We start from the raw sequence: 26,803 nt of genomic DNA, 5'->3' as shown, positions 1-26,803 counted from the left end.
ACTCTCTCAGTGCTGTTGAACAGCACTGTTATTTTGTACATGAATTGACATCTTCTAAAGCATATTATAATTTTTTTGGAAAATAGCTTTATGAGACTGTTCTAATTCTGGCCCTGACTGTTTCAGAACTATAAGTAAATAAATAAATCCATATATTTGTGACACTGCTAATTTGAAATCTAATCTTTACCCAGAAAAATAATGTTTTGAGGGTTTATACCCAAATTTATATATCTTGTGTGTATTTTTATCTAGAATGTCTAGTGACTCTTGTTTCTAACCATGCATCTATTAAAATCAGTTCTATGAGCTTTATAATTCCCATGAAGTACTGTATACTTTTAAATGTTGAGGATCAGAAATGTTTCTATGCAGCTTATCACAATTTTATGATTTTAGTAAATTTATCATTGAATATATACAATGGTAAGATTTTCTTTTTAAGTGGGAACTCTCTTTTAACTTGTAATGTTTATTTACCTTGGCCTAAAAGAAAGATAAGCTCAGTGTTGCAATTGTTCTCTTTTGCAGTTTTGTTGTGTGTTTTGCTTGTCCTCTATCTCTAGGTGGCCAATCACTTACCCCTTTGTATTTTCAGCAAGGCTGAAACTAACAGCAGTATTAATTGTTTGATCAGGTCAGGTCCACACAACAAACTTCTGCTGACAACAACATGGTGCAGCTGTATGACTCTCTTCTATGCCAGAGGTGGAGAGAGGCTTTGGCAGAGTGCAGAGAATATAAAATGCATTTGTGTTAGGATATCAATCATCTGTAGATTTACTGTTTATAGTACAACTTACTCTTCTATTGCTGTAGGGTTTTAGTTTGAAATAGGTTTTCAACCCATTTATCAATGGATGAAATAAAGAAGACCTCTGGACATTATCTTGTCCAACTCGCTGGAGTCAAACAAGCACAAGCTTAGATCAGGTTTATTTCTGTTGCTTATTACTTGTATAACTTAGAAGCATATGGCATTTCAACTTGAGAGATATATAGGAAATATTAAAACTAATTATAGAGGGTTACAAAACTGAACTAGTGGGTTTTCTAACTACAGGATGATGGGATTTGATGAAGACCAAGGAATAATTCCAAGACTTTGTGAAGATCTTTTCACTCAAATAGCACAAATGGACAAGCAACAGGTAGTGTGATTATGCTATTGACCTACACTGAATTGCAAGGAAACTGATGTGTTACAGTATTTTGGTATCCATTTCATTCATTTGCAAACCTTAGTGCTGATCCATTCAATCAAGTCTGTATTCTTTTGCTGATTCAACCTTACTTCTGCAAGTAACTCTGATTAACAGGGTTCCTTAAATAGTCCAAATCAACATTGTTTTGCTTCCTTAAGGACAAAGTAAAAAAGAAATATGGACATGATATTTTTGATGTGTCACTAGACTAGGATTCTTTCCTCTACATAGCATGTCTTACTAGATAAGATTTAGGTGAGGAGAGGTAAAAATAAATCCTAAGGGTTTCCTTACTTTCAATGGAGGCATATAAAATAGAACTAAAAAATGTGAATTAAACATTGTCACATAGTGTTCTAATTCAGTGCTCTAGCTCAGTATTCTTCCTGAAAAAAAATCAGCTACCTCCACCTGGATTTTTAAAAAATAATTTAAAATTTTCATTGTAAATAATGTTTTGAGAACAGATCTTTATCTGCATGTAACTATATGAAAGAGTGGTCTTCTGGGTGGGGTGTGGAATGTTTTATCTTATCACAATGTATTTTGTTTTGAAGTCTTGTCCCTTGGCTATGGTTATATGGATTTAAAAGCAACAAAGTAGTCATCCTTTCCCGAGTGTTTTAACAAGGGGTTACATTCTGTTTCTACCCCAATTAGTGTGGGAAAGAAAAATTTAAAGAATCATAATTGGAGACAGAACTTAAATTGTCAATTTTTTAAAGAAACCTACTCTTTTAAAAAAAGACCGGGACTGAGAATGCAGGCGGGTAGGGGTTTTGTTTGTGGGAGTTCTTCAGGTATGTTTGTTTTCCTGTCTGGCTGTTTTTAAAGGTGTTCTAAGACTGAATTTCTGGTACGGAATAACTATTGAAGAACCAGCTTGATTACAGTACCTGAGATTTGAATTGTGCACCTAAAGCTTTTTGTAGTAATAACACTAATCATGATTTGTGGTTAAAAACTCTGAATGTCTCTTAAAATTTTGAAAATAGTCAGAAGCTTATATTTACACTCTTTCTTAGAAAAGCGGTATCTGATGCAAAGAATTCTGGTGTCAAAGGCTGATCTTTGTATTCTTTCCTCTCTTTGTATGTTTTTCCATGTGTGTAAGGACTGACTCTCAGGTCAGTGAACCATAACGTTTGGTTGAGCATATGCAGACAAACTTTTATATTTTTAGCTAATGAAGATTGTTTTATTTTTTAATGCTTTAATTCTTGACTTTGGATCCTAATAATGGTGAACATGTAATATTCTGATCCTGCAGTGAATTTGATAGACACTGAGAAATCTCAAAGTTATTTATTACTAAGTTTGACTAGAGAGTATAACTTCTAAACAATGCAAACCTGTTAGGTATGTTTATGTTTGTTATTCCATTGCCTATGCATTCTGTTGCTGCAAGTTGCTTCCATCTTTTTTTTGGACTTGGATGTTTTAGGGTTTTTTTTTTTTGCTGCTATCTTCCTTGACCATTAAATTAAATTCCATTTTAATGTAAAAAAAAAACCACACAAAAACCTGGATGCCTTCAGAGGAAGGGGGTGTGTTTTCTTGAAATGTTTGGTGTTCAGTACTTCCTGAAATTGCTATAGGTAGAATCAAGGTGTATCTTTCCATTAGTTCATTTTGTGCCATGTTAGGATGTTGACATCAGTCTGTGCCTTGGCTGTTACATGTCATGCCGTAGAAGTTCGGTCTCTAAGGGAATGAAACTACTGAACTACTGCAGGAGCAAACAAAACTATGTTTTCATGTGCTTCTGAGGTGAATGTGTATATATATTTATAAGCATGATAGCTATCATCTGGGAATTGCTATAGATGGATTAAAAAAATTGTTTTGGCAATAAGAGGTCTCTTGGAATGCTCCTCCGGTAAAAATGCTTGTAATGTTGAATAGCAGGGTCTGGAAATCTAGGTTAATTAAAAAAAAAAAAAAAGTTGGTGAAATTGTTTTCTGGACTATGTTAACTCTTATTAATTTTTTTAGATTTTGTATCATCTTGAAATGAGCTTTTTTGAAGTATACAATGAGAAAATTCATGACTTGCTTGTCTTTAAAGCTGAAAGTGGACAGAAGAAACAAGTAAGTTCCTCACAGAAACTATCATATGCAAAATCTCAAAGCAGTGGCATCTAATCTGTAAACAAAAATGCAAAAATGATGAGTGATCATTGTTTTGTTATCTAAGTACCTTAGATTGCTATGAATAATGGAATTCAAGTAAAAAAAAAATCACTATATGACTTCAAGCAAAATATTTGGCACTTGAGAAATGCTAAGCAAAAAACCCCCAACAAAATGGTTCAGTAGAATCTCCCAGAAATTGTTAACACCTCTACTTATTTGCCAAATGAAGATGATCTTAGAACCCTTTATAAAAAACTCCCTTAGAGTATTATTTATGTAGTTCTCCTATATTAAGACTTTTCTGTGCAATATAATTTGAGTTACAATCTTGTAACTGAGATGGAGTTCTAAAATGGAAGAAAGACGGTATCAGGAGGCTGCCAGTGGTTTTTGGGGAAAGAAAAATGTATTTGTCTAATTGTATTTGATCCATCAGTCTCTTCAGTTCTCAGCACCAAAATGTCCTTTCACTTTCTGAAAATCTGTGTATAGTTTATCTACTAGGATATCTGTTTGCTGTTGACTCTACATATCTAATTGCAATCCATAGTATATTAATGAAAAATGTAATAATTGCAAAGGGAGAATTTCTCCCCTCTTCGTTTCCACTGTATTTTTACATTGACCAGCTACAGAAAACTACTAGTGTTTAAGAAATTAGCACCAAGATGGAAAATAACTTTCAGAGCTAAGCAACTTACCTGGGAAACATAATAGATTTATGTTGCAGAAAAGATATTTTCTTATGTAAAATACCTTGTATAAGATGTGTGTTCTTGCAGTTAGCTCTGCATGCAACGGTCTGATGCTGTCTGCTGTGATTCCTCAGGCAGGTGGAAAAATCCAGTTCTGGTACTGTCCTGAAAATACTGTACTAGTTGATTCATGCTAAATCCTGTTGATGATAAATGTCAAGCTAGGGATGTGAATAGGTTTTCTTTTAGTGTTAAGATATTCCTTAGTGCTAGGTCTAACTAATGCACTCCTAATAATTTATCTTAAAAAATTATTCTCACCAGCTTCGTGTAAGAGAACATCCAGTGTTAGGACCATATGTGGAAGGCCTGACAGTGTAAGTCTTAACTGTTTTCTTTTCAAGAGATGCATGGTGTAATCCTGAAAGAGAGTGTGTTAATTCTTATTTTTAAGTTTTGTGAAAGCTTGTGTGCTCACCAGTATATCAGTCAAGAACTTAGTATCGCGAAGTTTTAAAAAAATGCGTACCCATCTCTAGCTTGACCCGGCATATTTCCTTTAGTGTATTGCTCTAGTGAAGTAAGTGTGGAAGTCTCAAGACGAGTTGTATTTTCTGTGTAACTGGGGAAAATGGAGAACTCAGGCAATAGGGAAAACTGTAGAATGAAAGTGGTATGAACTCAAACTTTTCTTTTTCCCCCATTTTAGGAATGTTGTCAATTCTTACTCTGATATCCAGGTAAGACCTACTTGGTTACCAAAAGGAAATAAAGATATTTCTACTTGCTGCTTTTTTAATTCTGAAAACTAAATTCCACAGTTGGAAAGAAAAAGCTTATGAGACTGCCCAGTAGTCTTATGATATTTCAGCTGATTTTATAGAAGGATAACAAAGTTATTCCTATATAATGGAACTAAGTAGATGTATACAGGCAAGGATCACTCTCTTCACGTGGTTATCTCTTAATTTTTAATTCCTCCCTTATAGACTATTAATTTGTGTTAATACCTTTATTTGCAGACATTTTAGTCTTCGGTTAACTGCCCAAAGAAGGTTTTGGTTTTACATCCTGACTTTTGTCTTTTACAGAGTTGGCTTGAACTAGGAAATAAGCAGAGAGCAACAGCTTCTACAGTAATGAATGACAAGAGCTCTAGATCTCATTCTGTCTTTACCCTTGTCATGACACAAACCAAGGTATTGCTGAGTGCTTTATATCCATTCAAATCAGGTAGTAAAAGGTGGTTTCATGTGCTGTTTAAAAAATTGTGAGAATATACTTGAAGATGAGTAAAGCACAGGGCATGTTAGCATGGCTTTGTACACAGCAAAAATTGTTTTATTTTACATGCTGTGAGTAGATTCTGATGTTTCTGTCTAATGTATATTTACAGAGGACATAAAAATTTATCTAGACTGGTAGATCTAGTAATAGATTCAAGCTTCTAAGTGTGAGTTCTGAGATGCAACTAGAATTTCAATTGAGACTAGATCTAATTTCATGCTGCTGCCAACACATTCCAACTTTTTAAAAGATTAGGCTGTGCAAGGTGGATAGCTGTGCTGAGTTCCTGCAGGTGATAAGCGGGGACAATGGTGGGAGTTGCAGTTTCTGCTCAGTTTCAACTCAGTTCATGGAGTAAATGTTTCTTTGCTTCAGGATACCTCACTCATCCAGGTGCCTCCAGAATATAGGGACTGCAACTCATCTGGTTGACAGATGTGTGAGAGACAAAACCTGATTTAGTGAGATGAATCTCAAAACAGAAGTGAAATAGGTAGAGTTCCTCAGAATTCTACAGTCTGTCAATTTTCTCCATTCACAGATAACTTAGTTTGGTGGTTTTTTTCTTGGTCAGTTTAATTTTTGAGTCCAGTTCCTGATTATTCTCCTTCCTTCTTCCCCTCACTATTCTCCCCACTAGATAATTTCTGTCAGAACTAGTCTGGGGGCTTTCCACTGACTACTTACCTGATCTTCATTGGTCTAAGTCTGTAACAACTTACTGATTTCCCTGGGTATTGGGTGGCTGCCATAGTCAAACATCTGACCCAAACCCAAAGTTTGTTCATCTGTTGTTTATGCAGCTTATGTTTATACAGTTATTCAACTGCAAATAATTGATACTATCGTTGAAAGTCTGAGCTTAGTCTCCTTCAAAAGATGTACATGACACTATAATGCTAAAAAGTAAATGGAAGTGTCAAATTTTGATGTATTTGAAGAGAACAGCTAGTTAGATTTCTGCTGGTCCTCAGGCTTTTTTTTTTTTTTTTAATTTTAATGGAAATATCTCCCTTTTTTCCAGGTAGAATTTGTGGATGAAGAACAATGTGATCATAGGCTTACCAGTCACATAAATCTAATTGATCTAGCTGGTAGTGAATGCTGTTCAAGAGCTCAGACCACTGGAGAAAGGCTGAAGGTAAACCAAAATTGGAAATCTGTGGCTCGAAAGAACACCCCTGAACTCCAAGTATCCTCATCTACCAGGACTCTTGGGCAAGAACTGTAGTTAAAAAGGATACGTAGTCCTTATGCTATTAAGTATTGCATAACGTTTTGCTAGTGAGAGTGGATGGCCCTAAGGAGCTGTTTGGACTGTGTGGTATGGCAGGCCAGATCTTGCTGAGGACAGCATTCCCTGTGCTGTGCAGGCCCCATGATCCTTTAGAAGGAATGAGGCAGAACTGTCCTTTTGACTTTGAAATTTGTGACTCAGATATCACATGGAGTTTGGGCTTGTCCCTTTTTTGGGAATTTACATAAACAGAGTTTCTATTAAAAGACTTCTTTTGAAGATGCCTCCGTAAGTTTGATATTTTAAAGTCAGGGTTCTCTGTTGTTTCCAGATGAAGATCATCTGGGATACTCTTGCATTTTATTGTAATTTTTAAAATGTTGATGTTTAATATGATGCTTAATATGGTGTAGCTTTACCATACAATGAATAAGCACAATTAAAAACAACAGTACAGTCAATAATATCACACAAGAAAACACAACTGTATTATAATTATTTTCATTTTTGCTTTGTGTAGGAGGGTGTGAGTATCAATAAATCACTGTTAACCCTTGGAAAGGTTATTTCTGCACTTGCAAAACAATCTCTAAATGGAAAGAAAACTTTTATTCCTTACCGGGAATCTGTCCTTACTTGGTATGTATAGAATGTATATGTATGTATATATATAAAAAATATGTATATGTATAGAATATGTACAGAACTTGCTATGTTCCAAATTTTTTATACAGAAGTAGAGGCTTCCTCAGATTGTGGATTCCTCTTCTATTTGGGAGGCATCACTTTCTTTCTCTGTCTCTCTCTCCCAAATGACCTATGGAGGGAAGAAATTAGTCTGTTGTATAATAAAAAGAAAAAAAACAGGACTTGGTTTTATTTTTTTTCAGTAGCTAACAATCACTCTCAAATAAGTAGCAAGACCCTAGGTGTCTTGTGTTTAATCCGTTCAGATTGAGAAGTTTTATTTTTATTTCAATGTGGGGGCTGGGGTTTGACTTCTCTCCTGTCAAATGAAGGTTGTTAAAGGAAAGTCTTGGTGGAAATTCACAAACTGCTATGATTGCCACAGTAAGCCCAGCTGCCAGCAGTATAGAAGAAACACTCAGCACTCTTCGCTATGCAAAACAAGCTTGTTCAATTTTCAACATTGCTAAAGTAAATGAAGATGTGAATGCCAAGCTAATCAGAGGTGAGGTTGACATGTGCAGTCTTTGAAAGTTTTTCATTTGCGTGTGTGTTTAATTTATTGCTCAATCAGATTGTTATTACTGATAATCTATTGTGTTGACTGACCGCTTGTCAAATAGGCTAAGACAACCTAAGTATCTTCCTTTAACTATAATTCTTCTTTGTGAGTTGTTTTTTTCCAAAATTCTGAAGACGTCTTAGGCTGTACTTGAGAACCTGGAATGGAGAAAGGTGTTTCATTTTTAATTTAATAACAGGATGAATTTTCTTGTATTGCACTGAAATGTCTAAATACTATTTTGGTCTATGTTTTAATGTGTACTTTGTGTCTGCTTTGTCTAATGTAGAATTGAAAGCTGAAATTGAAAAACTGAAGGCAGCTCAGAAAAACGCTATGAACACTGATCCTGAAAAATACAGACGTTATTTGCAGGAAATAACATCCTTGAGGGTGAAATTGCACCAGCAGGAGAGAGACATAGCAGAAATGCAAAGGTCTGGCTGTTAATGTCTTTCTTTAAAACAGAAATGGTAAAAATTACATGCTATAATTTTTCTCCTAATATGTTGTTTTATTTTCCCCTTAATTAATATGTGAAGGGCCTGGAAAGAAAAATTTGAGCAAGCAGAAAAAAGGAAATTAGAAGATATAAGGGAATTGCAGGTACCTTTTCTTTCTTCACTTTCTGTAGGAGATGGTACAGAAAACAGAACTTCTGCAAGCCTTTCAGAAGAATGAGAACAGTTGTAAGATTTGGTTTGCTTAATGCTTTTCCTGTAATAGACTACTGTGATTTCTTAGTAAAATTTAAAATCAATAGTTGAATGCACAAAGTAAGTTGTTTTTTACACAGAGCTCTCTTTTCCCTAGAAAGCAGGAATTGCATTCAAAATGGACAATCATTTACCAAACCTTGTTAATCTCAATGAAGACCCTCAACTTTCTGAGGTGCTGTTGTATATGATCAAAGAAGGAGAAACTACAGTTGGAAGGTATACACCAAATTCAAAACATGATATCCAGCTTTCTGGAGTACTAATTGCTGAGGATCATTGGTATGTAAAGTTTTGGCTTTTTTTCTACTAGAAGTGAGAGCATGAAATATTTTTTCCTCACCCTTCATTTTCTTTTGAACTCACTCTTCCTTCTGACAGTTGCAAAATGTAGTTTTCCAACCAGGAAAATAATATTTAGGGGTAACTTATGTATTTTTCAGAGATTAAGGTTTAACTTGCTTCTGTTCTCTCTAGAAGTCAGTTAACAAAGATATTTTTTTTTTTTTCATTTATGTAGCAAAATTTTCTGTTCTTGCAGAAATGCTGGAAAAGGACCTGATCAAATGATATTGTGTGATAACTCTTCTTACACTAAGTTCAGTGGAAACTGAAATGCCTTGATGGCTCTTACTTTTAGTTTAAAGTAGAGAGCTACTTTGCCAGATTGCAGAAATATTGCTTAAAGGATATTCTATACATGGACAAAATGCAGGGAGAAATTTAACTGATAGATTACTAAAAGCTTAGAAAATGTGGGCATGTTGGGGAATCAAGCATTATCAAAGAAATGCTCAGATGCCAGGGCCATTTTAGCCATTTTTCTCAGATTTAAATAGAGATTATCTTCCGAAACATAGGTTGTTGCTCATTAATTATGCATGTTGTAACTTAGTAGTATGAAGACAATCCACATCTGGAAAAATAATAACAGAACACTATCTAAAGCATTAATTTTAATATATTAAGAAACATCATTTTTGATGAACAGAAGCTACTGATGCTGCAATGTTTTTTGTTTTCAGTGTTATAAAAAATACTGTTGGTAAAGTGAGTATTATCCCACTGAGAGAAGCAAAGACATACGTGAATGGGAAATGCATTTTAGAACCAACAGTTCTGCATCATGTGAGTAATTGATTTGGTAAGACTAATACATGTGTGGATCTCTTAGCTTTGTTACAACTTCAGACTTGCAGGGTTTTTTTTAGAAGACTCTGAAACAGTAAAGATTTGTCTCTTTCTCTTTTATTTCCAGCTCCACCTTTTATGTTCTAAGAACTGCAAAATTTGCTTCTAGATCTGAAAGTTATAGAACACACTTTTTTCCCCTTTTCTAAATAGGGTGATCGAGTGGTCCTTGGGGGTGACCATTATTTCAGGTTTAATCATCCAGTAGAAGTTCAGAAAGTTAAAAGGCCATCTTGTGGGACTACGTTGTTGCATGTTGGTCCAAAAGATTTTGAATTTGCAAAGAATGAGCTGCTTATTGCACAGAGAACACAGTAAGTATTGTATCTTCTTGTTCTAAAAATAAATTCATTTGTTAATGCAACCATGTAGTAAGTTCAAGAAATAAGAAACTTAAAGATTATTAGTTATTCTGCAATAATGAGAAGTTGGAAAATAACAAGGTTGTTTTAAAATCCATTCATAATGGAAATGGAAGTCCCAGACTTAACTGAAATGAGGTGAGGTACCCCTGAGAGGTGATCATCATCTAGTCCAGTTGTCAAGAAAGTAGACCCCTTTTAAAGAAACACCGAGCTCCAGAGGTCTTCAAAGTATTGTATCTCTTAGCTTACATTTCTCTCCAAGCACACAATGAGTCTGAGATCAACTTAGCATGTTTTAGAGAGATTTAAAGCTAGAAAAGCAAGTGCCTTAGGAAAATAAGAGCATGGAGTTAAAACGTCGGTCTTCTATGATGGTGGAGAATTTGAGAGACAGTTAAGTGTTACTTGTACTTGGTTGATTCCTGAGAGTTATTAAACCACAAGATTCATTGAACTAAATTGTATTTGTCTGCATCATAGTGTGACTTAGTAAGTTTGTATTACAGTTCTTAATTTTGTGAAAGATGAATAATAAATGCAGAAATCAAGTAGATTTAGAAATTCTGGATGTCTTCAATCTTTACCAGTGTCTACATTTTCCCTATGAAAGAAAAAATGTCTTGGTAAAGTACAGAAGTTTTTTTAAGAAAAACCCAAACCAAACCCTCATATATTTACTGTTAAAATTGGAGGCTTCTGTCATGGTAAAAGAAAAAAAGACTATAATCTCTATGCAGCCTACAAGAGATTAAAGCCATCATTCTGAATGTGTGCTACTTTTATTTGTAGGCTTGAAGCAGAAATTGAAGAGGCACAACTCAAAGCCAAGGAAGAAATGATGCAAAGTGTCCAAATTGCTAAAGAGATGGTTCAGCAAGAACTGACCTCACAAAAAGAAGCTTACGAAAGCAAAATAAAATCACTAGAAGCAGAGGTGGTAAGTTGCCATTGTATTACTACATAAAACATATAAATGAAACAGAAACTGTAGTACACAATTTCTATTTGTTTTTTTTGTTGTTTTGGGGTTGTGTTTTTTTTTTTTGTCTGGCATATTACAACAGTATTTTAGTGAATGCCAAGCCTCATTCTTCTGTAAAAAGAGTAAGTCACCCTTACTACAAGAAGTTGTAAAATAGGTATTCCCTTCATAATTACTCTAGGGGTTTTGGTTTATAGATTTAGCTAGGAACTAAAAAGGTAATCCAGTGTGATTTTGATACAGGTGTAGCTTATATATGAAGAAGAATCCCTAAAAATCTAACTTATTATGAAACTTTTTAATTACCACATTTTTTTAGTTCATGTGGCTTTTTTTTTTCCAAATTTGCATGCTGCTTTTGTAGTCTTTTAAATGCTTCTACAATACATAAATTTACATAGATTAGTACATCATGGTCAAACTATAATAATGATGAAACATCATATTTCTAAAATGTGCTATAGAAGACATGATGTGTTGCATGTGAGCTGGGTTGTAACCTTTCATTGCTGATACTGGAATGAGTAGTCCACAGTGGCTGCATATTTTAGATGAATTGAAGTGAAAGTAAATCTTAGTATCTGCCTAAGGGATAGATCAGAAATGCTGCAGAAGTAGTGTTTACTTCCTCTCATCTGTCCTTTTTTATGTTTAGAGAGAAGAATCTCGGAAGAAGCAAATCCAAGAACTGAATAACCAAAAAGCTGCAACTAAAATACAGGAGCTAGAGAGGGTAAAGCAAAATCTTGAGCTAGAGCTACACTTCAATAAAAAGCGTTTAGAAATGGAGACCTTGGCTACCAAGCAGGTAAAAAAAAAAAAAAGTACTTTTTAGGTGATGAACTGTGGTTTGTTTTGTGTCTCTTTTGTGCTTTGTTATTTTTAGTAAAACATTGTAGGTGTAACGTATCTGGAACATTTTACTACATCATTTCATGCAAAAGAAAAGATGTTTTGTTTATACTTTGAGTACAATATCAGATTAAATTTGGGGATAAACTAATGCAGATCTTACTTCTTAAATAATGTGGACTGCTTTTTTCATGTACCAAGCTTCAGTGACCTGAACCTGAAGTTATGCCTCTGAGCATTAATATAAGTAATGCCTGGTTTTTGGCTGGTGTTCACAGATACCTGCCTGCTGCAACACGTATGACTTAATTATTTTTAAAATTGTTTCTTTTTAATTTGAGGATTTTATTTTAAGAATGTCAACGTCTAAGCAAACCAGAAAACAGTTAGAGTTTGAAGATGGAGGGTTTCATACTGATATAGCAGATGTAAATTTGTGTTCTGAGATTCCATAAAATGATGGCAACAAAAATTTTTGTTTAAATAAACAGCATTAAGAATTTTGGATTATATTCTTCTTATTATTTTTTCCTTTTCCCAGGCTCTAGAAGACCATGCTATTCATCATGCAAAGATACTTGAAGCTCTGGAAGCTGAGAAGCAGAAGATTGCTGAAGAAATACAAGCTCTTCAGAAGAACCGTGGAAGTGCGAATAAAACTCTGACTAGTACGTATGTACACAACATTGTGAGGGCAATGCTAGCTTCTCTTTTGCTTGGTGAGCTTGGATTTAGTGCATACACATCCAGAAGCTTTTTATCGTCCTATAACTCTTCTTAAAAGATCCTGAACGGGAAGAGCATTTTGACTGCAAAGATCCTTTCCATTCAAAAGCCATATACATCAGACAGGGCTAAAAGCTCAGTTTCAGTCACACCTCAAGGTGGTTAGCTGGATATACCTGTTGTCTCTATTTACCCCAATTACTTAGAAGTTCTCTTCCCATCAAGTTGAACTCATTAGATGTTAACTCATTGGGTAAACTGGAGTAACAGAATTGATTCTGTTTAGTTTCCTATCTCAGATTTGTCTAATATATAGTTATGACTTTTTATGAAGGGTTACCTTGGCTGGGAGGGTAATTTTTTCCCAATTTATTGGGAATTCACAGAAATGTTGGCTAAATTCCATTAAAATTTTTGTGTTGTAGATTTTTTTCATTTTGCTCTGAAGTTGCTGCAGCACATTGTTTATTCCACCATATTTTTTGATCCACTTCATAACTATGTGCTATATTCCTTATTAGTTCCACTTAACTGGAATTCTCTGAAGCTATCTGTGATGATCAAAGAGGCCAACACCATTAGTAATGAATTAGGGAAAAACACAGTTTTCTGTAGGTGAGTATTTTAGTTAGCTAATTATGAGGGGGTATATATTATGATTTTTAATATATAAATTGGGGGCTGGAGCTGGTTGTATTTCATCTCATAAGTTTGTTAAATTGAACATGGCAAATCACTTTTCCAAACTAACTTCAATTAAGTGTGTAGTTTAGCCTTGATAGTTGGCAATGTGAATTGAATTTTAGATCAAGGCTTTAAAGGTATATTTACCGACAATTAATTTTGGATCGAATGTGATTTGGAGGTGAATCTTGTGATACTCATGTCTGTCCTGCTTTGGTTCACTTATTAAAATGGTCCCAAAGCACACTAACTGCATTCCTTTTGGACAAAACTAAACTGGGGAACATGTGCCAACCACTAGGAGGTTCGGTTCAGAGGATCACAGTGGAGGCAGGTGAAAGTAAAAACCTTGGAACATGCATGTAATGGATATTGAGTGCTTGGGACAAACTGTTTCATTCCACAGATCACTTGCTATGCCATGCTACTTGCAAATTTTAGCTGAAGTGTGTTCTAGAAGTGGACCTATGTAGTGGTCAGGTGTTTCATGTATGCAGAAGAAACTATCATTTAAAAAAATGCTACAGTAAATGCAGGTAAACTAGAATTGCCTAGTAGGTGTAGGTATTGCTGTGTTCATCAGATTTTGTCTTTTCACATCCTTCAACAAGAACTCTGCCAGTAGAATGCCATAGCATGTATTTGGTCCTAAGTTTGAGAGCCAGGAATTTGTATGCCAATATCTACAAGTAGCTCTGAATGTAGGAATTCCTTTCTCTTTTACATAAAAATAATGGCTACACTTATGTATGTTTTATGATAGACATCTTTCAAGCAATTTCTGTCTTTTGTAATGGAATTTTCTATCTATATATTCTTTATTCTCTTCATAATTCTATCTTACAAGTACCTTGTTTATTTTTATGATATAAATAATGTATTTGCCTTTTTTTTTTTTTAAACTTTGTCAATTTCCCAGGTACGACAAAATTGATGATAAAACGGGAACAGCGTCTTCTGTTCAGGTGCAGGTTCGTAACATCAAACTGAGAATAGCAACTTTCTGGAGCCTAGAGAAATTTGAATGCAAACTAGCAGCAATGAAAGAAGTCTATGAGGTCAGTAAGAATTGAAGAAAAACCACTAAACAGCAATATTTTCTCCAAGATAAGATTTTTGTAACTATACAGGAGGAAAAGATTGGGAAGTTTTTATATTATTTTATCTTCAACATGAAGAAACAATTATTTTTTTATTAAACACAAATACATGCAATTGTCCATCTCACAGAAAGAGGACAGTAGAAATTAATTACTTTATTCAAGTAATTTTGTACACAGTGAAGTAGTAAAACAAGGACTGCTTTGTGGTTCTGCTGGATGTTCAACTGTTTATCTGTTCTAGAAGAAAACTTGACTTTTTAAAGGTAGCACTTGAATTTTCATTATGTCTTATCTATTTTTTTTGTTTTGGTAAATGAATTTGTTACTGTTTGTATGTGCTTTAGGTTCTTCAGTGGGAGTTTTTAAGAGGCATTTTTAATCTTTTTGTTTAAAGTGCACATTAATCCTTTTTTTTAATTCCATTGCTTTTAATTAGAGGAACTCATGGTGTTTTTTAATTTTGAAGAAAATAATTGTTTTATTTTAAAGAACAGCTTTGTGTATAAGTGTGTAAGATTGTGTATCCTAATAAAAGTAAAAACATTGAAACTACTGTTTTACTGTTGGTAGAACATGTTTATCTACCTTCATAAGTTATATACCTTATTATTGCAATATTTCTGTTTAACCCTCCTCCTCCTGTATTTTCTGTATTTTTTCAGAGTAATGATAGAAATAAAGCTGCTGAAGTATTTTATGACCCTGCTGATGAATGGGAACCTGACCTTTCAGATGCCTCAGTTTCCTTTATTTCCAGAAGAAGGTGATAATAATTTGTAGTTCCCATATCTATGCTTAAGACAAAGAAAAAATTTGTGTAATTATCTAAACCTGCTTCTGTACTACTAACATAGTATTTTATTTCTTAATTCTTTTACCTTACTGTAATGTCAAAGTTAAAAATTAAATGAAAAGTTATTTATACATTTGTGAGAAGGGGGAAAGTTTAAATGTGTTACTTTCCTATGCTTTACTGGCATCACTTAGGAAATGTCTGTTAGTTTTCAACATGTTGCTAATAAAAATTGCATGGCCACTGAAGCAGTTAAACAGCGGACTACCAGCAATGTTTCTGAGATTAGGTATAGCATATATGCAATTTATGTTTGAGTGCCAGAAGGTATGTATGACTATTGACAACTAGCTGCAGGTAATTAAAGGCTATTCCTTATTGTTTCAGAAAGTTGTCTCAGAAAATTGATACTGTCTGTAGTACAAGACTTTTAATTTAACCTGCAGAGGACCCAGAGGTTAAGGTTATAGATACCCATGTATTCAGTAACACAAGCTATTTTAAATAGACACTTGGACATCTGTTCACATCCGTGCTGAACTCATATACTTTGCCACCTCATGAGCTCTTCCGTTCATTCATTCTCTTATATTTCTTATGGACAACAAAAGTTCTTCCAAACACAGAAGTATATTTTGTCAAAACATGTTTAAGTCTTTCAAATTATGTATCTAGATACCATCAGTGCAGTGTAATGCATGGTTTTAAATGTTTTCTTCACAAAAAGCTTTGTATTTTAAGGAGTAAATTGTAGCTACTCTGGGACCTTGTATTTGAGGTTTTAGCCTTGTAACAATATTTTAAGCTGAACTGCAAACTTCTGCAAGCTGTGGCTTATAATGTAAATGCTATTGGATCCTTAGTTATAGTTTTGCTGGTGGGTAGCAGCCTGTATGACTGTTGGTAGTCTGCTGAAAACATGTCAGTTTATCTGATTCTGAAGTTTCGGAGAGCATTCCTGACCATCCCAAGTAAACAAGTTATCTGAACAGAATGCAGTGGATAAACAGTTTGGTTTTTATTAGTTTAAATACTCTTCTAATGGTAGAATAATGCTGGAATAGTTGTCTGATGCTGCTTTCTGGAAATAGTATTACATGTTCTTGAATTTCAGAAGTGTACTTGGCTTTGTTCTGCTTTATTTAAAAAATGCAAAAAGGGAAGCTGAACTGAACATGGAAAGGGAAATTAGTATTTCATCCTGCATAGACAGCAATTAGCATGTGTTGGCGAAATAAATTGAATTTTATGTGCTACTTTAAGATTTGGTGCTCCTCATGTAGTGCCGTGGAGTATAAAGGACAGACTGTTTCAAAAGGGAAGGGCAGTTAGGGGTTTAAGGTGGCAACAGAGTAGATTGGGCAGGGCCTTTGTGAAAAATGGCTTAGTCCCACAGTACCTGAGGTGAGCAGAGTAGTTGTGCAGTGGTAACCAGGGTCAGCCAACAGTCCAGATCCACAGGTAAGCATGTAATGATGAGGCAGGGCTGAGGTTAAGCTGGCCAACCAGCTCAGTAAGTCAGGATTAAGTCCAGGGGCAGTTGGTACGGTCAGCCTGCAGTCCAGTGATTGCCTGACAAAGCTGTTGTGATAAGGTCTCAAATCAAACTGGGAAGTCAAGCCTGCAGGTCCAGATCAATGGCATGCATAGGCAGGCATAGAAATGGTTATGACACAATTGCAGCATTTGGGCAGGTCCAAGGGCAGGAGGCTCATCTTAAATGCAGCTACAATGAAAGTTGGGGGGCCCCTGTTGAGCTTCCTTCCAGCTTTTTCTTTAACAGCTTCAAGGCTTGCTGAGGCTTCTTAAACAGGTCTCTTGTAAAGAGTTGAACTTGGGCACTGACTGCTAAGCACCTAGAGAAGCTAAGTTAGCTTGTCTAACTGGCAATGGAGAACTTTAAAGAACCTTTGCCTTACACCAAGAAGAAAATCCCTCCCATCTGGCTTTCCAAAAGCAATTGATTCTGCCCAGCAAGCAAGATGAAAAAAAACCAAACCAACATGTCTGCTTTCTATGGTCCCAGTAGGTAGGAAAGAAATGTGTGTTGTCTCAAGTAGTAGATAATAATCCAGTAGTAAATCAGAAGCTTAAAAATGGAAATATGGAATCAAGATCCTGCTTTATAGCAGCAAGAGCTTGAGGAAAGTAAGTAGGATCCATTCTGTGGGCCGTAATGTCTTGCTTTCACTCTGGTTTATGTTTTCTCTTCCATTAATTAAAAATAGATGTTTGTTTTGTTTGCATTATGTCTGTTAATATTCACTGAACTTTGTGGGAATGGAGAGAGATGTTATTTTCTTCTAAAGCTTTTTCCGTCCTTTCCTAGAAGCAGAAGTTTCATGAAGAGTAAGAGAATTTCTGGATGTTTATCTGAAATTAAATTGCAACCAATTCAGAGTACACAAACTTCCTGTATATCAGGTAGTTACTATATGGTAGAACACTTCATTTCATACTGAGAACTTGAATCTAGTAGATGTATAAAAAGCGTATGCTTCTAGTAGTTTAAAAATAGTGTGGACTGGAAACCAAAATAAAGAATGTTAGGTTGCTATCTTTAAATTTATGATGTCAAGCTGTTAACATTAGGTTTGTTTGGGGTTTTTTGTATTTTTTATTAGTATTTCTTAGGGCAAAAACTTCCTGAATAGCACTTACTAAATTCTAAAACATTACTCCACTTAACTATGCAGGTTAATGGGAGAAAGGTGATAGCTCATGTGACAAATGTTTTTTCTGATGTACTGGATGCTTTAGTTTTTCGAAATATATTATGCATTCAGTTATTGGCTGAATTTTGTTATTTTCTGTCTCTCTGTAGGTTTGATTGTTGAAGAAAATTAATTCCTGTTAAAGAATTTTACTGTAGAATTTGTATGAATTCTATTTTGTATACACATTTTTCTATCATGCTATTTTGAGTAGTTGAATATTGCCTAAGAAGCAATATAAAATAGTCATTAAAGACATGCTGACTGCTCAGTAATTTCAAGAGTTTCTTCCAAATGTGCTTTGTTTCTACAACACACAGGTTCACAGAGTAAGTCTGGCACATGCCCCAACTTTTCTGAATCATTTCTTCCTGGAATTTGCAAAGAATCTGTAAGTTCAGCTTTAGATTTACTGGAACAAAATCATGAAGGAGGAAAAAGCATAGCAGATTGTCTCCTAAGTAATTTGTTTATAATTGTTACTGGAGTTTCTGCCATTTCAAAAGCATATGAACAGCAAGATGAAGAATGTCAAGAAAACTGTAAGTCTCATTTTCCTAACAGTTTAAAGTAAGCATTACTAATGACTTGTCTTACAGATGCACAATCATTCATATGTTTGTCTATTAGAAGAATTAAGATTCCTGCAATAATTTGCAAGGGCAACCTTATGATAGATCTCTTTCTCCTGTAGTTTTCTCACTTGATCATGCTGCTCGGTCCTATAGCATCAGAATTACCTCTGCTTTTGACCAAGTGGTGGTTCTAATGAAGCTCTGGCATAACAATGTCCAGAAGTGCCATGTGTCTGTACAAGTCGATGAAGAAATAAAACAGGAAGTTAACAACTTGGGAGGCTATTTACAGTTACTATTTCAGGTAAAGTATATTAAAGAATTAATCTCTGAAGAGCAAGTTCTATGCATTAATGCAATATTTACTACAGACTTATTTAAAGCATTTAAATATGCAACATATGCAATGACAAATGAACACATTTAAGGAAGATGAACAGCAAAGGTTGCATGTCTGCTGGTTAAACTGGTACTTACATATGCTAGGTCAGAGCAATGCAGACCTTCCTGTGCCCAGGGTCTGACAATTGCACAGGTTCTAAAAATAAAAAGGGAAAATCGAACAAGCAGTGACAAAAGCAAATGCTAGGTTGGATTGTGAAATGCTGCTGCTTATAAATTAGTGATGAGCAAATATATCTTGTTCACTTTACAGCCTTGTGAAGAGTAATTTTTTTAAACTGTGTACATGTAATTATACTATTCTTCTCTATGATTGCAATGTATGTTCTTTTAGCTGTGGAAGAGAAGCCAATGGAAGTAGGAAGATGTAAAGCTGAAAATGCCTCAAGCTACTGTGTGCTACAAACTCGTGTTTTATAGGAAGTGTGTGCTCTTTGACCAAAGATGCTTTCTAGTTTCAATTAATGGTATGCCTTTATTTCTCAGGGATGTTCTTCAGATATATCCTCGATGGTAACAGAAGCATGTAGCAAAGTAAATCAAACAGTAAAATTAACAATGAAATACATAGGACACTTTGCAGTAGTCACAAGAACGGATATTTCCTTTTCTGAAGAGAACAACATTCTTGCAAGTAGTCTACAGGTGAAAAAATATTGTTTAGAAATAGTGATTTTAATGTTGACATCACATGTATTTTCAATAACTGTGTTCAGAAGCAAATTTTTACAAATAATAATTTTATCAACTGCATTAATTAATTTTGGAGTTTATCTAAAATTCTGATTTTATGGTGAAAATATATGTGTTAATACCTTTGAAATTGCTGGGTGTTTCACCCTTAAAAAACGCACTTCAGATCTGTGTAATTTTGACCTATAAAGAGAAAGAAGTACCATGCTTTTAGGATTGTATCTGCACTGAGATGGTACACGTCTACCTATTTCACTGAAATTCAATACTTATTTCAGTAATCTGTGATTAAGTACTACATAGAATTTTTAGAAGTCTGAAGAAAGTTGGGAAAAGGAGGGTTAAGTGCTGAATCCCTGTGGTCCAGGAATGACATGTGACTGACAATAGACCAGCACTGAACTATTTGCTCTGAACAAAATCCCATTTCTTGCCCACTAGGAAAAAACTGTTTTAGGTAATATAAATTCCTTTAATAGTTATTTCTTTGAACCTTTGTTTTAAAAGGACTTTGTTCTTGCCATTTATGATGGAGTAGGCTCAGGGATGGAGTTTCTTGTTAATACTGTCCAGGAAAGAGCAAGAATGGTGCAGAAAGAACTCATGACAAAATGTCCACAAAATGAGGTGAGATGGAAAAAAACAAAAAAAATCTAATGCTGTATCTTAGAAGTACTTGAGCATGTCCTTTTATTTTTTAACAGTTCTGTCTAGAATGTTTACAGTAGGAATAGTCAGGATTAGTAACACAGGTTTGAGATGGGTGCCAAGTGGGAATATTGACAAAAATCTTGCAGCATTTTTTACAATGTTTAGCCTTTCATCAGTATGTAGATTGAATGTTTATTTAGAAAAATTTGTGCATTGGAGGGCATTTTGTGTAAATTTTCAGTGTAACCATGAAAGAGAGGGAGAATGTGAAAACTGCTGCAAAGGAGCGAGTGGACATTTTATTCTATATTCTGTTAAGTTTGTTTTGTAAAAGTATTGCATATTTATTATGCAACATTGTATGATCCTGTTAATTTTTATTTTACATTTTATTAGTAATCACCTCTGCTATTGCTACACTCACTGCTATTGTCATGAAGATTAATAGAAAGCTTGAACTATTCATTTTGTCATTGTTCTTACAGTCCTAGTCTGAAACAGCCTGTTATGTGGATATTAAAATAGTTCAGTGTTACCTTTTCATAACTGGTCTTTTCATGTGCTTAGCGCTTGGTGTATGCTGAAGCACTTCCATGAGCTGGGTACTTTAGAGAGAACTTATTTTACTAAAGTAACTGTTTATAGCACACAAGTCAGAACTTGAATTGTATGAAATGAAGTCATGCTTGATTTCATACAATTCATAGAAATCACAGCTGATGTTCACATACTGTCCAGGTTGACATGCAGCAGTGGTATTTAAATTTGAGCAATTTGTTTATTACACTTCCTAGCAAAGGTAAAGGAAATTATTTATACTATATTAATGAGTTATTCCTGTCACCTTCTGAGTTTATTATAATATGAGAAGGAATTACGTAAATGGGAAGCTTTTATCTCTCATAATAAGACCTCAATTTAATTATTTTTGTAATTTTTAAGAAGAGATATTCCTGCTATCTCATAATAAGCAGATGTGTGCATACTTCCACCCCTTGTGCCAGATAGCAGTTTAGCAGTTATATTTTATCAAATAGATTTGGGTGTTTTTTAGTATGTTGAAGCCTGATTTCTTGTGGGGAGGAGTTACTTTTTCATGAAACAAACATACCATTATCGGTACGTCTAGCATACTTTGGCACTTGAAGCAGAACAGACCTCATTACATGCTGAATTCAGTAATGGGTTGTATTTGCCTGAAGGGGCTTTTTTTCAGCTACAGCCTATTATTTTTTGCTTTTATTATGCTTAGGTGACAAATCATGAGGAAGACACTATAGGGAGTTATGCAAAATAGAGAGGAAAGTAAAAGGACTAAGCATCATAGTTAAAAATATTTGTGACTGTACAACAATTCCATTAAGCAAGCTACCACTTTCTTACTGAGTAAGCCATTTTGACAGAAAGCCTGGCTGAGTTCCAAGGAAATACTTTGGAAAGATTGAAATGTTCTTTAGCAAGGTACTAGATGTATATATTCTATGTGTTTCCTTTCAGTGTTGGGATATATAGGCTTCTTCTGCCTCTTGTAGTCTGAATAAATGTTTTTTATGGACAACATGCAAGGACAATTGAATTTGAACAATCCTGTCTACTGCCTCTTCTTTTTATTTTTGTTATTTTTTTTCAAAGTTGAGAAATTTGCGGAACTGTGGCCAATAAGACAATATCCTTAATAAGCTGGGTTATATAAAATGTTTCTTTCCAAAGGACTTGTTAGTACTTAAAAATCTGTAATACATGACCTGGGTTCAAACCAGTCTTAAGGAAAGCAAAAATTTCTTCCTATTCTGGTCCTCACAGTTGTCATTTTTAATCCTACGGATAACAGTGAAACTGCCCAAAATCTTTTATATTCTGATCCCAAATGCTTCTTGGTTCCAGCAAAAGGAATTGAGCAGTCTGCTTTCCAGATAATGCTGTCACCTGCAGCATATCCCTTTGTAGCTGCACATTTCCTGTATGTGCTCATTGCTGGTGACACTAATGTGAAGTTGGATAGAGAATGCTCCAGGGTACTAACGAGGGATTACCCCTTCCACTTGGAATGGCAGTGATACTAAAGTTACAGAACAACCTCTAAATGAATACTTAAGTTGTCTCATTCGATCCTCTCATATTAAGAGATTACTTAAAACCTTGCAGATATAGTTAACAATTTTTTCTACCAGTTCACATCTTATTTGAAGAATTGCATCTTATGTTGCAGAAAATGTTACTTCTGCTTTTGAATATTTTCTCATTAGTATGCCAGTGTTCACAGTTATCCTTGTAAAATACAAAGGTACTTTTTCGAACCAAGTGTACAATATAATGAAAAGTTTCTTCTTAGGTTCAAAATCGAATAAAGGATGATGCTGTGACATTAGCCAGATTCCTTGAAAATAACATCTCTCATTGCAGAAAGGTAAGTGTTTCACAACATGTGTGCTTTGACTCTGGGATTTAAATTTAAAGGATGGACTTGGCAAAGAGGAATAGTTTAAATTATCCTCTATATGTTTACAGTTGTATGATAACTCCTTCTGTCTCAATGGCATTCCTGTGATTGGAATGCTAACTTTTCTGGCTGCTGCATTTCCATTAAAAACTATTTTATTTTAATTTTAAGATATTTCTGGAGGTACTTGTATCTTACCTGTCATCTTGTGTTCATTATGAACAGCCTGAGCATCTGTGTTGTTTTCTTTTAACTTGAAAGCCTCAAATTCATAAATGCTAGTGTAATTTTTTTGAAGTACTGCAGTAGATTAAGGCCATAGTTATTGATATTACAAATTAAAAGCCACGGTAGATGATTTAATTTACTTGCCAAGAACCAAACTTTTTCTGGATTTTACAGCTACATTTGCACTTTTTTTTTTTTCTCCTGTCAACAATCTGCACTTCTTTTATCTTAGGTTTTGTGACTTGGCATCACTTTCATTTTATGTCAGTGTTGTTTTATGTGACTGAATCCATACTAGGCATGTTGAATAGTTAATATACGGTCATGTGTTCGGCTTTTTAATTAAATTGCTCTTTATTCATACAGAAAGAAATAGAATCTCAGTTACCAGAAGAAGAATCTTTGTATCAGGAAATAAAGAAAAGCACTAACATTGCTGCAAAATACTTGGAATTGGAGCAGTGCCTATATGAAGTCTGTCAAATAATTTCTTCTACTTTACAAGGTATTCATCTGGGTTATTATGTGACTTGGTAGAAACCTGTGGATTAAAGGAGACCTGTAAAGCAGGAGAGAGGGAGGGCTACTTGGTTTCTCCTTGCAAAATGCTGCATTTGATTCTTTTTTGCTTTTGTTTTTCATAGAGTCGTACAGAAACACAAGCCTTCTCAGGAGCTTTACAGAAAAGATTTGTGTTATAGCAGGATATTTTAACAACTATTGCAGTGTATTTGCCTTGTCTTCTACTTCTGCAAACAATCCTATTGAGAAAGTAGCCATGCCTATTATGAACTTGGATGAATTGTACTCTCTGGTTGATTCCCTTATTATGAATTTTGAACTTGAACAAGGACAGTCATCACTGAAATCTCAAATTCTTCGTAATGAAACTACTGAGACTGGAGGAGGGCAGGTTGCATCAGGTGAAGTTAAGTTGGTTTGGAAGCAGAAGGAGATTGCACAACACACACACAAAGACCAGACTTCACTTCAATTTACTGCTGAGCCTTCACCTGGTAGGATACAATGGGTATAATATACTATTATCCAGAAATTCAGGGAAAGCAACATATCACAAAAGCTAAAATTTATTGCTAATATTAGTAAGTGGTGTGAAAGTAAGTGACATGGTTATATAAGAAATACCAAAAATTTAACAGGAAAAAATGTAATTCCTTAAGGATCTGTTAGACTTCAAAATACAGTGCCTTTTGTTTTAATAAAAGTATTTATTACATAAGCTTATTAGAATTTAATGCAGTAAGTAAAAAAAATATTGGGCCTAATGTGAATAGAGAAACTAAAAACTGTTGGGGAATAACTAGGAAACAGTAAACTCTTTGCAGGACACTTACATCTCTTCATCTTAAACCTTTGACTTAGGACTCTTGTGTAACAGTGGAAGGAGATTCCTTTGAAGGACATTTGTAACATGTATTTATGTTGCATACAGTTAGATAAGAAGAATGCCTTCCTATCTTAGATACTGGAAAGGTAGATGATGGTGGGTACCAATTTATTTGTTAACGTTTCTTCACCTCTGCTGCATTATAATCTAGCAGTGCTACTGCAGTTTCAAAGTGTTTTAAATGGCTTTCATTTTTTTAAATCTCAATTATGTTCAGCCTCAGCCATTAATACAATCTTTGTATTAATTTCTTTAGGGAAAAACTATGAGAGATGATACAAGTACTTTACAACCTTATTTGATGAAGGCTTTTTTTTGTTGTTTTGTAGCCCATTGCAAAATCTGGGCAGTACCAATGCTGGTGCTCTTCAACTCGATCTGAAGTAAGTTCATATTGAGTTTTGTTGTTAGCTAGTAAATTATCCCTTGATTGTTCAAATCACTTTCAGTGCTATTCACAGTGGATTAGAAGCATAGCTCTTTCTAAATAATAGGTAAGTCATCCCATGAGGCTGTTGATCCCAATCAACTACTTCCCTGTGCTTTTTACTGTAGTCACTGATTAACCTCTTACCCTTAGTCTTCTGGCTGAAGCCAGTGAAAATTAATAGTGAGGATGAAAATTAATTTGAGTCTTTATTCTTTAATAATTGGTTTTAGGAGGCCTTGAACCTAGCGCAGTTGACTGTCAAAAGGGCTGAGAAATTTGTAAGATAAATCCAAAGTTTTTTCCTATACATCAAAGCTTCCAAGCCAGATAATCATAGTTATTTTTTCTTCTGAGGTAAGGTGCTCAACATCTTGATAATTTCAGTCTTAGAGAACATATCAGGCTCTTAGAACTATTTTCTGTGAAAAGACTACAGTAAAGAGAGTCAATAATATTTTTAATTTGAACATTTCCATACTGTAGTTATAATTGAAGCTGTTATTCTGTGATTTTTTTTTAAGGAAACAGGGAAACAACTATGCTGAACCAATAACCCACATGTTTTTCTTAATACTCATATGCCTTACCATGTTGTCAAAAAATGTCTTGCAGTGCAGTGCTGCCCTCAGAAATATTTAGCAGTTTTTAATTTAGCTATAATTTCCTTCTCACATGCTATGTGATGTTGCTTTATTGCTTTCCTAGGCCTTTGAAGTCTGCTCAAGGGTTAACAAGTGTCTTTCATTGTTCAGATTTCAGTGCTTTAAAAATGAAGAGAAACTTTGTATATTTTTCACTTCTGTAAATGTATTATTTGGTGTTTGGCTGAAAGTTGTAAAAACATAAATGGTTCTTCTGAATCATGCATAGAAGTGTGAGCATTGTAAAAAGTATAACTAGATCATGTAACTGATGAACAATTTTTACAACCCTAAATGTAAATTTCATGTCTGTTTCCTTCTGTGTATACTGGGTTTTGAGACCTTCCTATGTCACTGAGAGTACTGCTTCCTTGCAGAAATACCATAGCCTAAAAATCTGAAGTAGTAAGAACTGTTTTCTGTAGCTCACAAGTGAAACCAAACAAGAAAAGACTTTTTCTTTCCTCTATTAAGACACTTAACAGTACACATTTAGAGACTGGATACTCATTAGTTAATTTATACCTATTAATGTCACAATACTCAAATCCCTTCCAGTTTCTGCTACTAAATATAGTGTTGTTATCCCAAGTCCCCACTGCAAAATTATGCAAGTGTGTTAATGGTGTTCCATCTGCACAAATGATTAATCATATTTGCTTTTGTTCTTGCATTTAATGAGAAACATTGCTCAGAAAATATCTTGGGTTTTGTACTTCTGTGTGTTACAATAATTTTTTTGGCTGTCATTTTTTTTTGTTTTTTCTTCTTTCTAAGGCTGAAACGCAAACTTGGAGCTCAAACTGACTTTCAGTTTCTAGCCTTTCTGAAACTCAGGAGAGACACCATGCAAAGAAGTGGGCTTCTGATAGAGTTTTAACTGAGATATCAGATGGGCACCCTTAATCATATCAAATTTAGCTGTTGCAGGATGAGTGAAAATGTTGCTAATAGCTTCTTGCTGCTTGCCTGTTGTTGGTTTTTTCGGTTGTGGTTTTTTTTTTTCCTCTCCATGCCAGCTATGTCTAATCAGTCTTTCTCTTATGCACATTGTTATATTCACAATTTAGAGTATTATGTTAACAGAACCTACTCCTGCTACTATTTTCTTCAGCTTGGTGCCCTTGTTATAGTTATACATCATTGAAGTGCTTCGTTCTTACGATATATACAGTGACTATATATCATCAGAGTGAGCTAGTGCTCTCATAACATATGGCATTAATACATCAACAAGCCTAGCTGAGGCTCCAGTAATCTATTGGTGTAATATACCATAAGGTATATTTATAACTATACCTAAGTCTGTTTATAAATTATGAATGTCAAGGAATTGGGACCATAGCAGGCAGATTTTGGGATGGATTGATTTGGATGGTATGTTATTTTACTAGTCTTAC

At 34.6% G+C, this 26,803-nt stretch overlaps 1 protein-coding gene across 1 annotated transcript in view; it reads left to right on the top strand.

Moving 5' to 3' along the window:
- KIF14 (kinesin family member 14) overlaps positions 1 to 26,803 on the top strand; it is a 66,383-nt gene that overhangs the window by 1,998 nt on the left and 37,582 nt on the right. Inside the window, exons 3-29 of the mRNA XM_051625156.1 lie at positions 1,064 to 1,151; positions 3,201 to 3,296; positions 4,361 to 4,413; positions 4,746 to 4,776; positions 5,128 to 5,235; positions 6,348 to 6,464; positions 7,081 to 7,199; positions 7,580 to 7,752; positions 8,099 to 8,246; positions 8,352 to 8,415; positions 8,623 to 8,807; positions 9,551 to 9,653; positions 9,870 to 10,030; positions 10,871 to 11,018; positions 11,719 to 11,871; positions 12,457 to 12,583; positions 13,163 to 13,256; positions 14,245 to 14,383; positions 15,091 to 15,191; positions 17,551 to 17,645; positions 18,256 to 18,477; positions 18,630 to 18,814; positions 19,399 to 19,557; positions 20,113 to 20,232; positions 22,589 to 22,663; positions 23,291 to 23,429; positions 23,569 to 23,940. Of these exons, the coding sequence (XP_051481116.1) occupies positions 1,064 to 1,151; positions 3,201 to 3,296; positions 4,361 to 4,413; positions 4,746 to 4,776; positions 5,128 to 5,235; positions 6,348 to 6,464; positions 7,081 to 7,199; positions 7,580 to 7,752; positions 8,099 to 8,246; positions 8,352 to 8,415; positions 8,623 to 8,807; positions 9,551 to 9,653; positions 9,870 to 10,030; positions 10,871 to 11,018; positions 11,719 to 11,871; positions 12,457 to 12,583; positions 13,163 to 13,256; positions 14,245 to 14,383; positions 15,091 to 15,191; positions 17,551 to 17,645; positions 18,256 to 18,477; positions 18,630 to 18,814; positions 19,399 to 19,557; positions 20,113 to 20,232; positions 22,589 to 22,663; positions 23,291 to 23,429; positions 23,569 to 23,940 (3,575 nt within the window). The remainder of the gene's footprint in view (positions 1 to 1,063; positions 1,152 to 3,200; positions 3,297 to 4,360; positions 4,414 to 4,745; positions 4,777 to 5,127; positions 5,236 to 6,347; positions 6,465 to 7,080; positions 7,200 to 7,579; positions 7,753 to 8,098; positions 8,247 to 8,351; positions 8,416 to 8,622; positions 8,808 to 9,550; positions 9,654 to 9,869; positions 10,031 to 10,870; positions 11,019 to 11,718; positions 11,872 to 12,456; positions 12,584 to 13,162; positions 13,257 to 14,244; positions 14,384 to 15,090; positions 15,192 to 17,550; positions 17,646 to 18,255; positions 18,478 to 18,629; positions 18,815 to 19,398; positions 19,558 to 20,112; positions 20,233 to 22,588; positions 22,664 to 23,290; positions 23,430 to 23,568; positions 23,941 to 26,803) is intronic.

This window comes from Apus apus, chromosome 7 (assembly GCF_020740795.1).
Source record: "Apus apus isolate bApuApu2 chromosome 7, bApuApu2.pri.cur, whole genome shotgun sequence".
In the NCBI taxonomy this organism is placed as follows: domain Eukaryota; kingdom Metazoa; phylum Chordata; class Aves; order Apodiformes; family Apodidae; genus Apus; species Apus apus.
The sequence above is the reverse complement of the archived record's forward strand: the minus strand, read 5'-3'. Positions and strand labels throughout refer to the sequence as shown.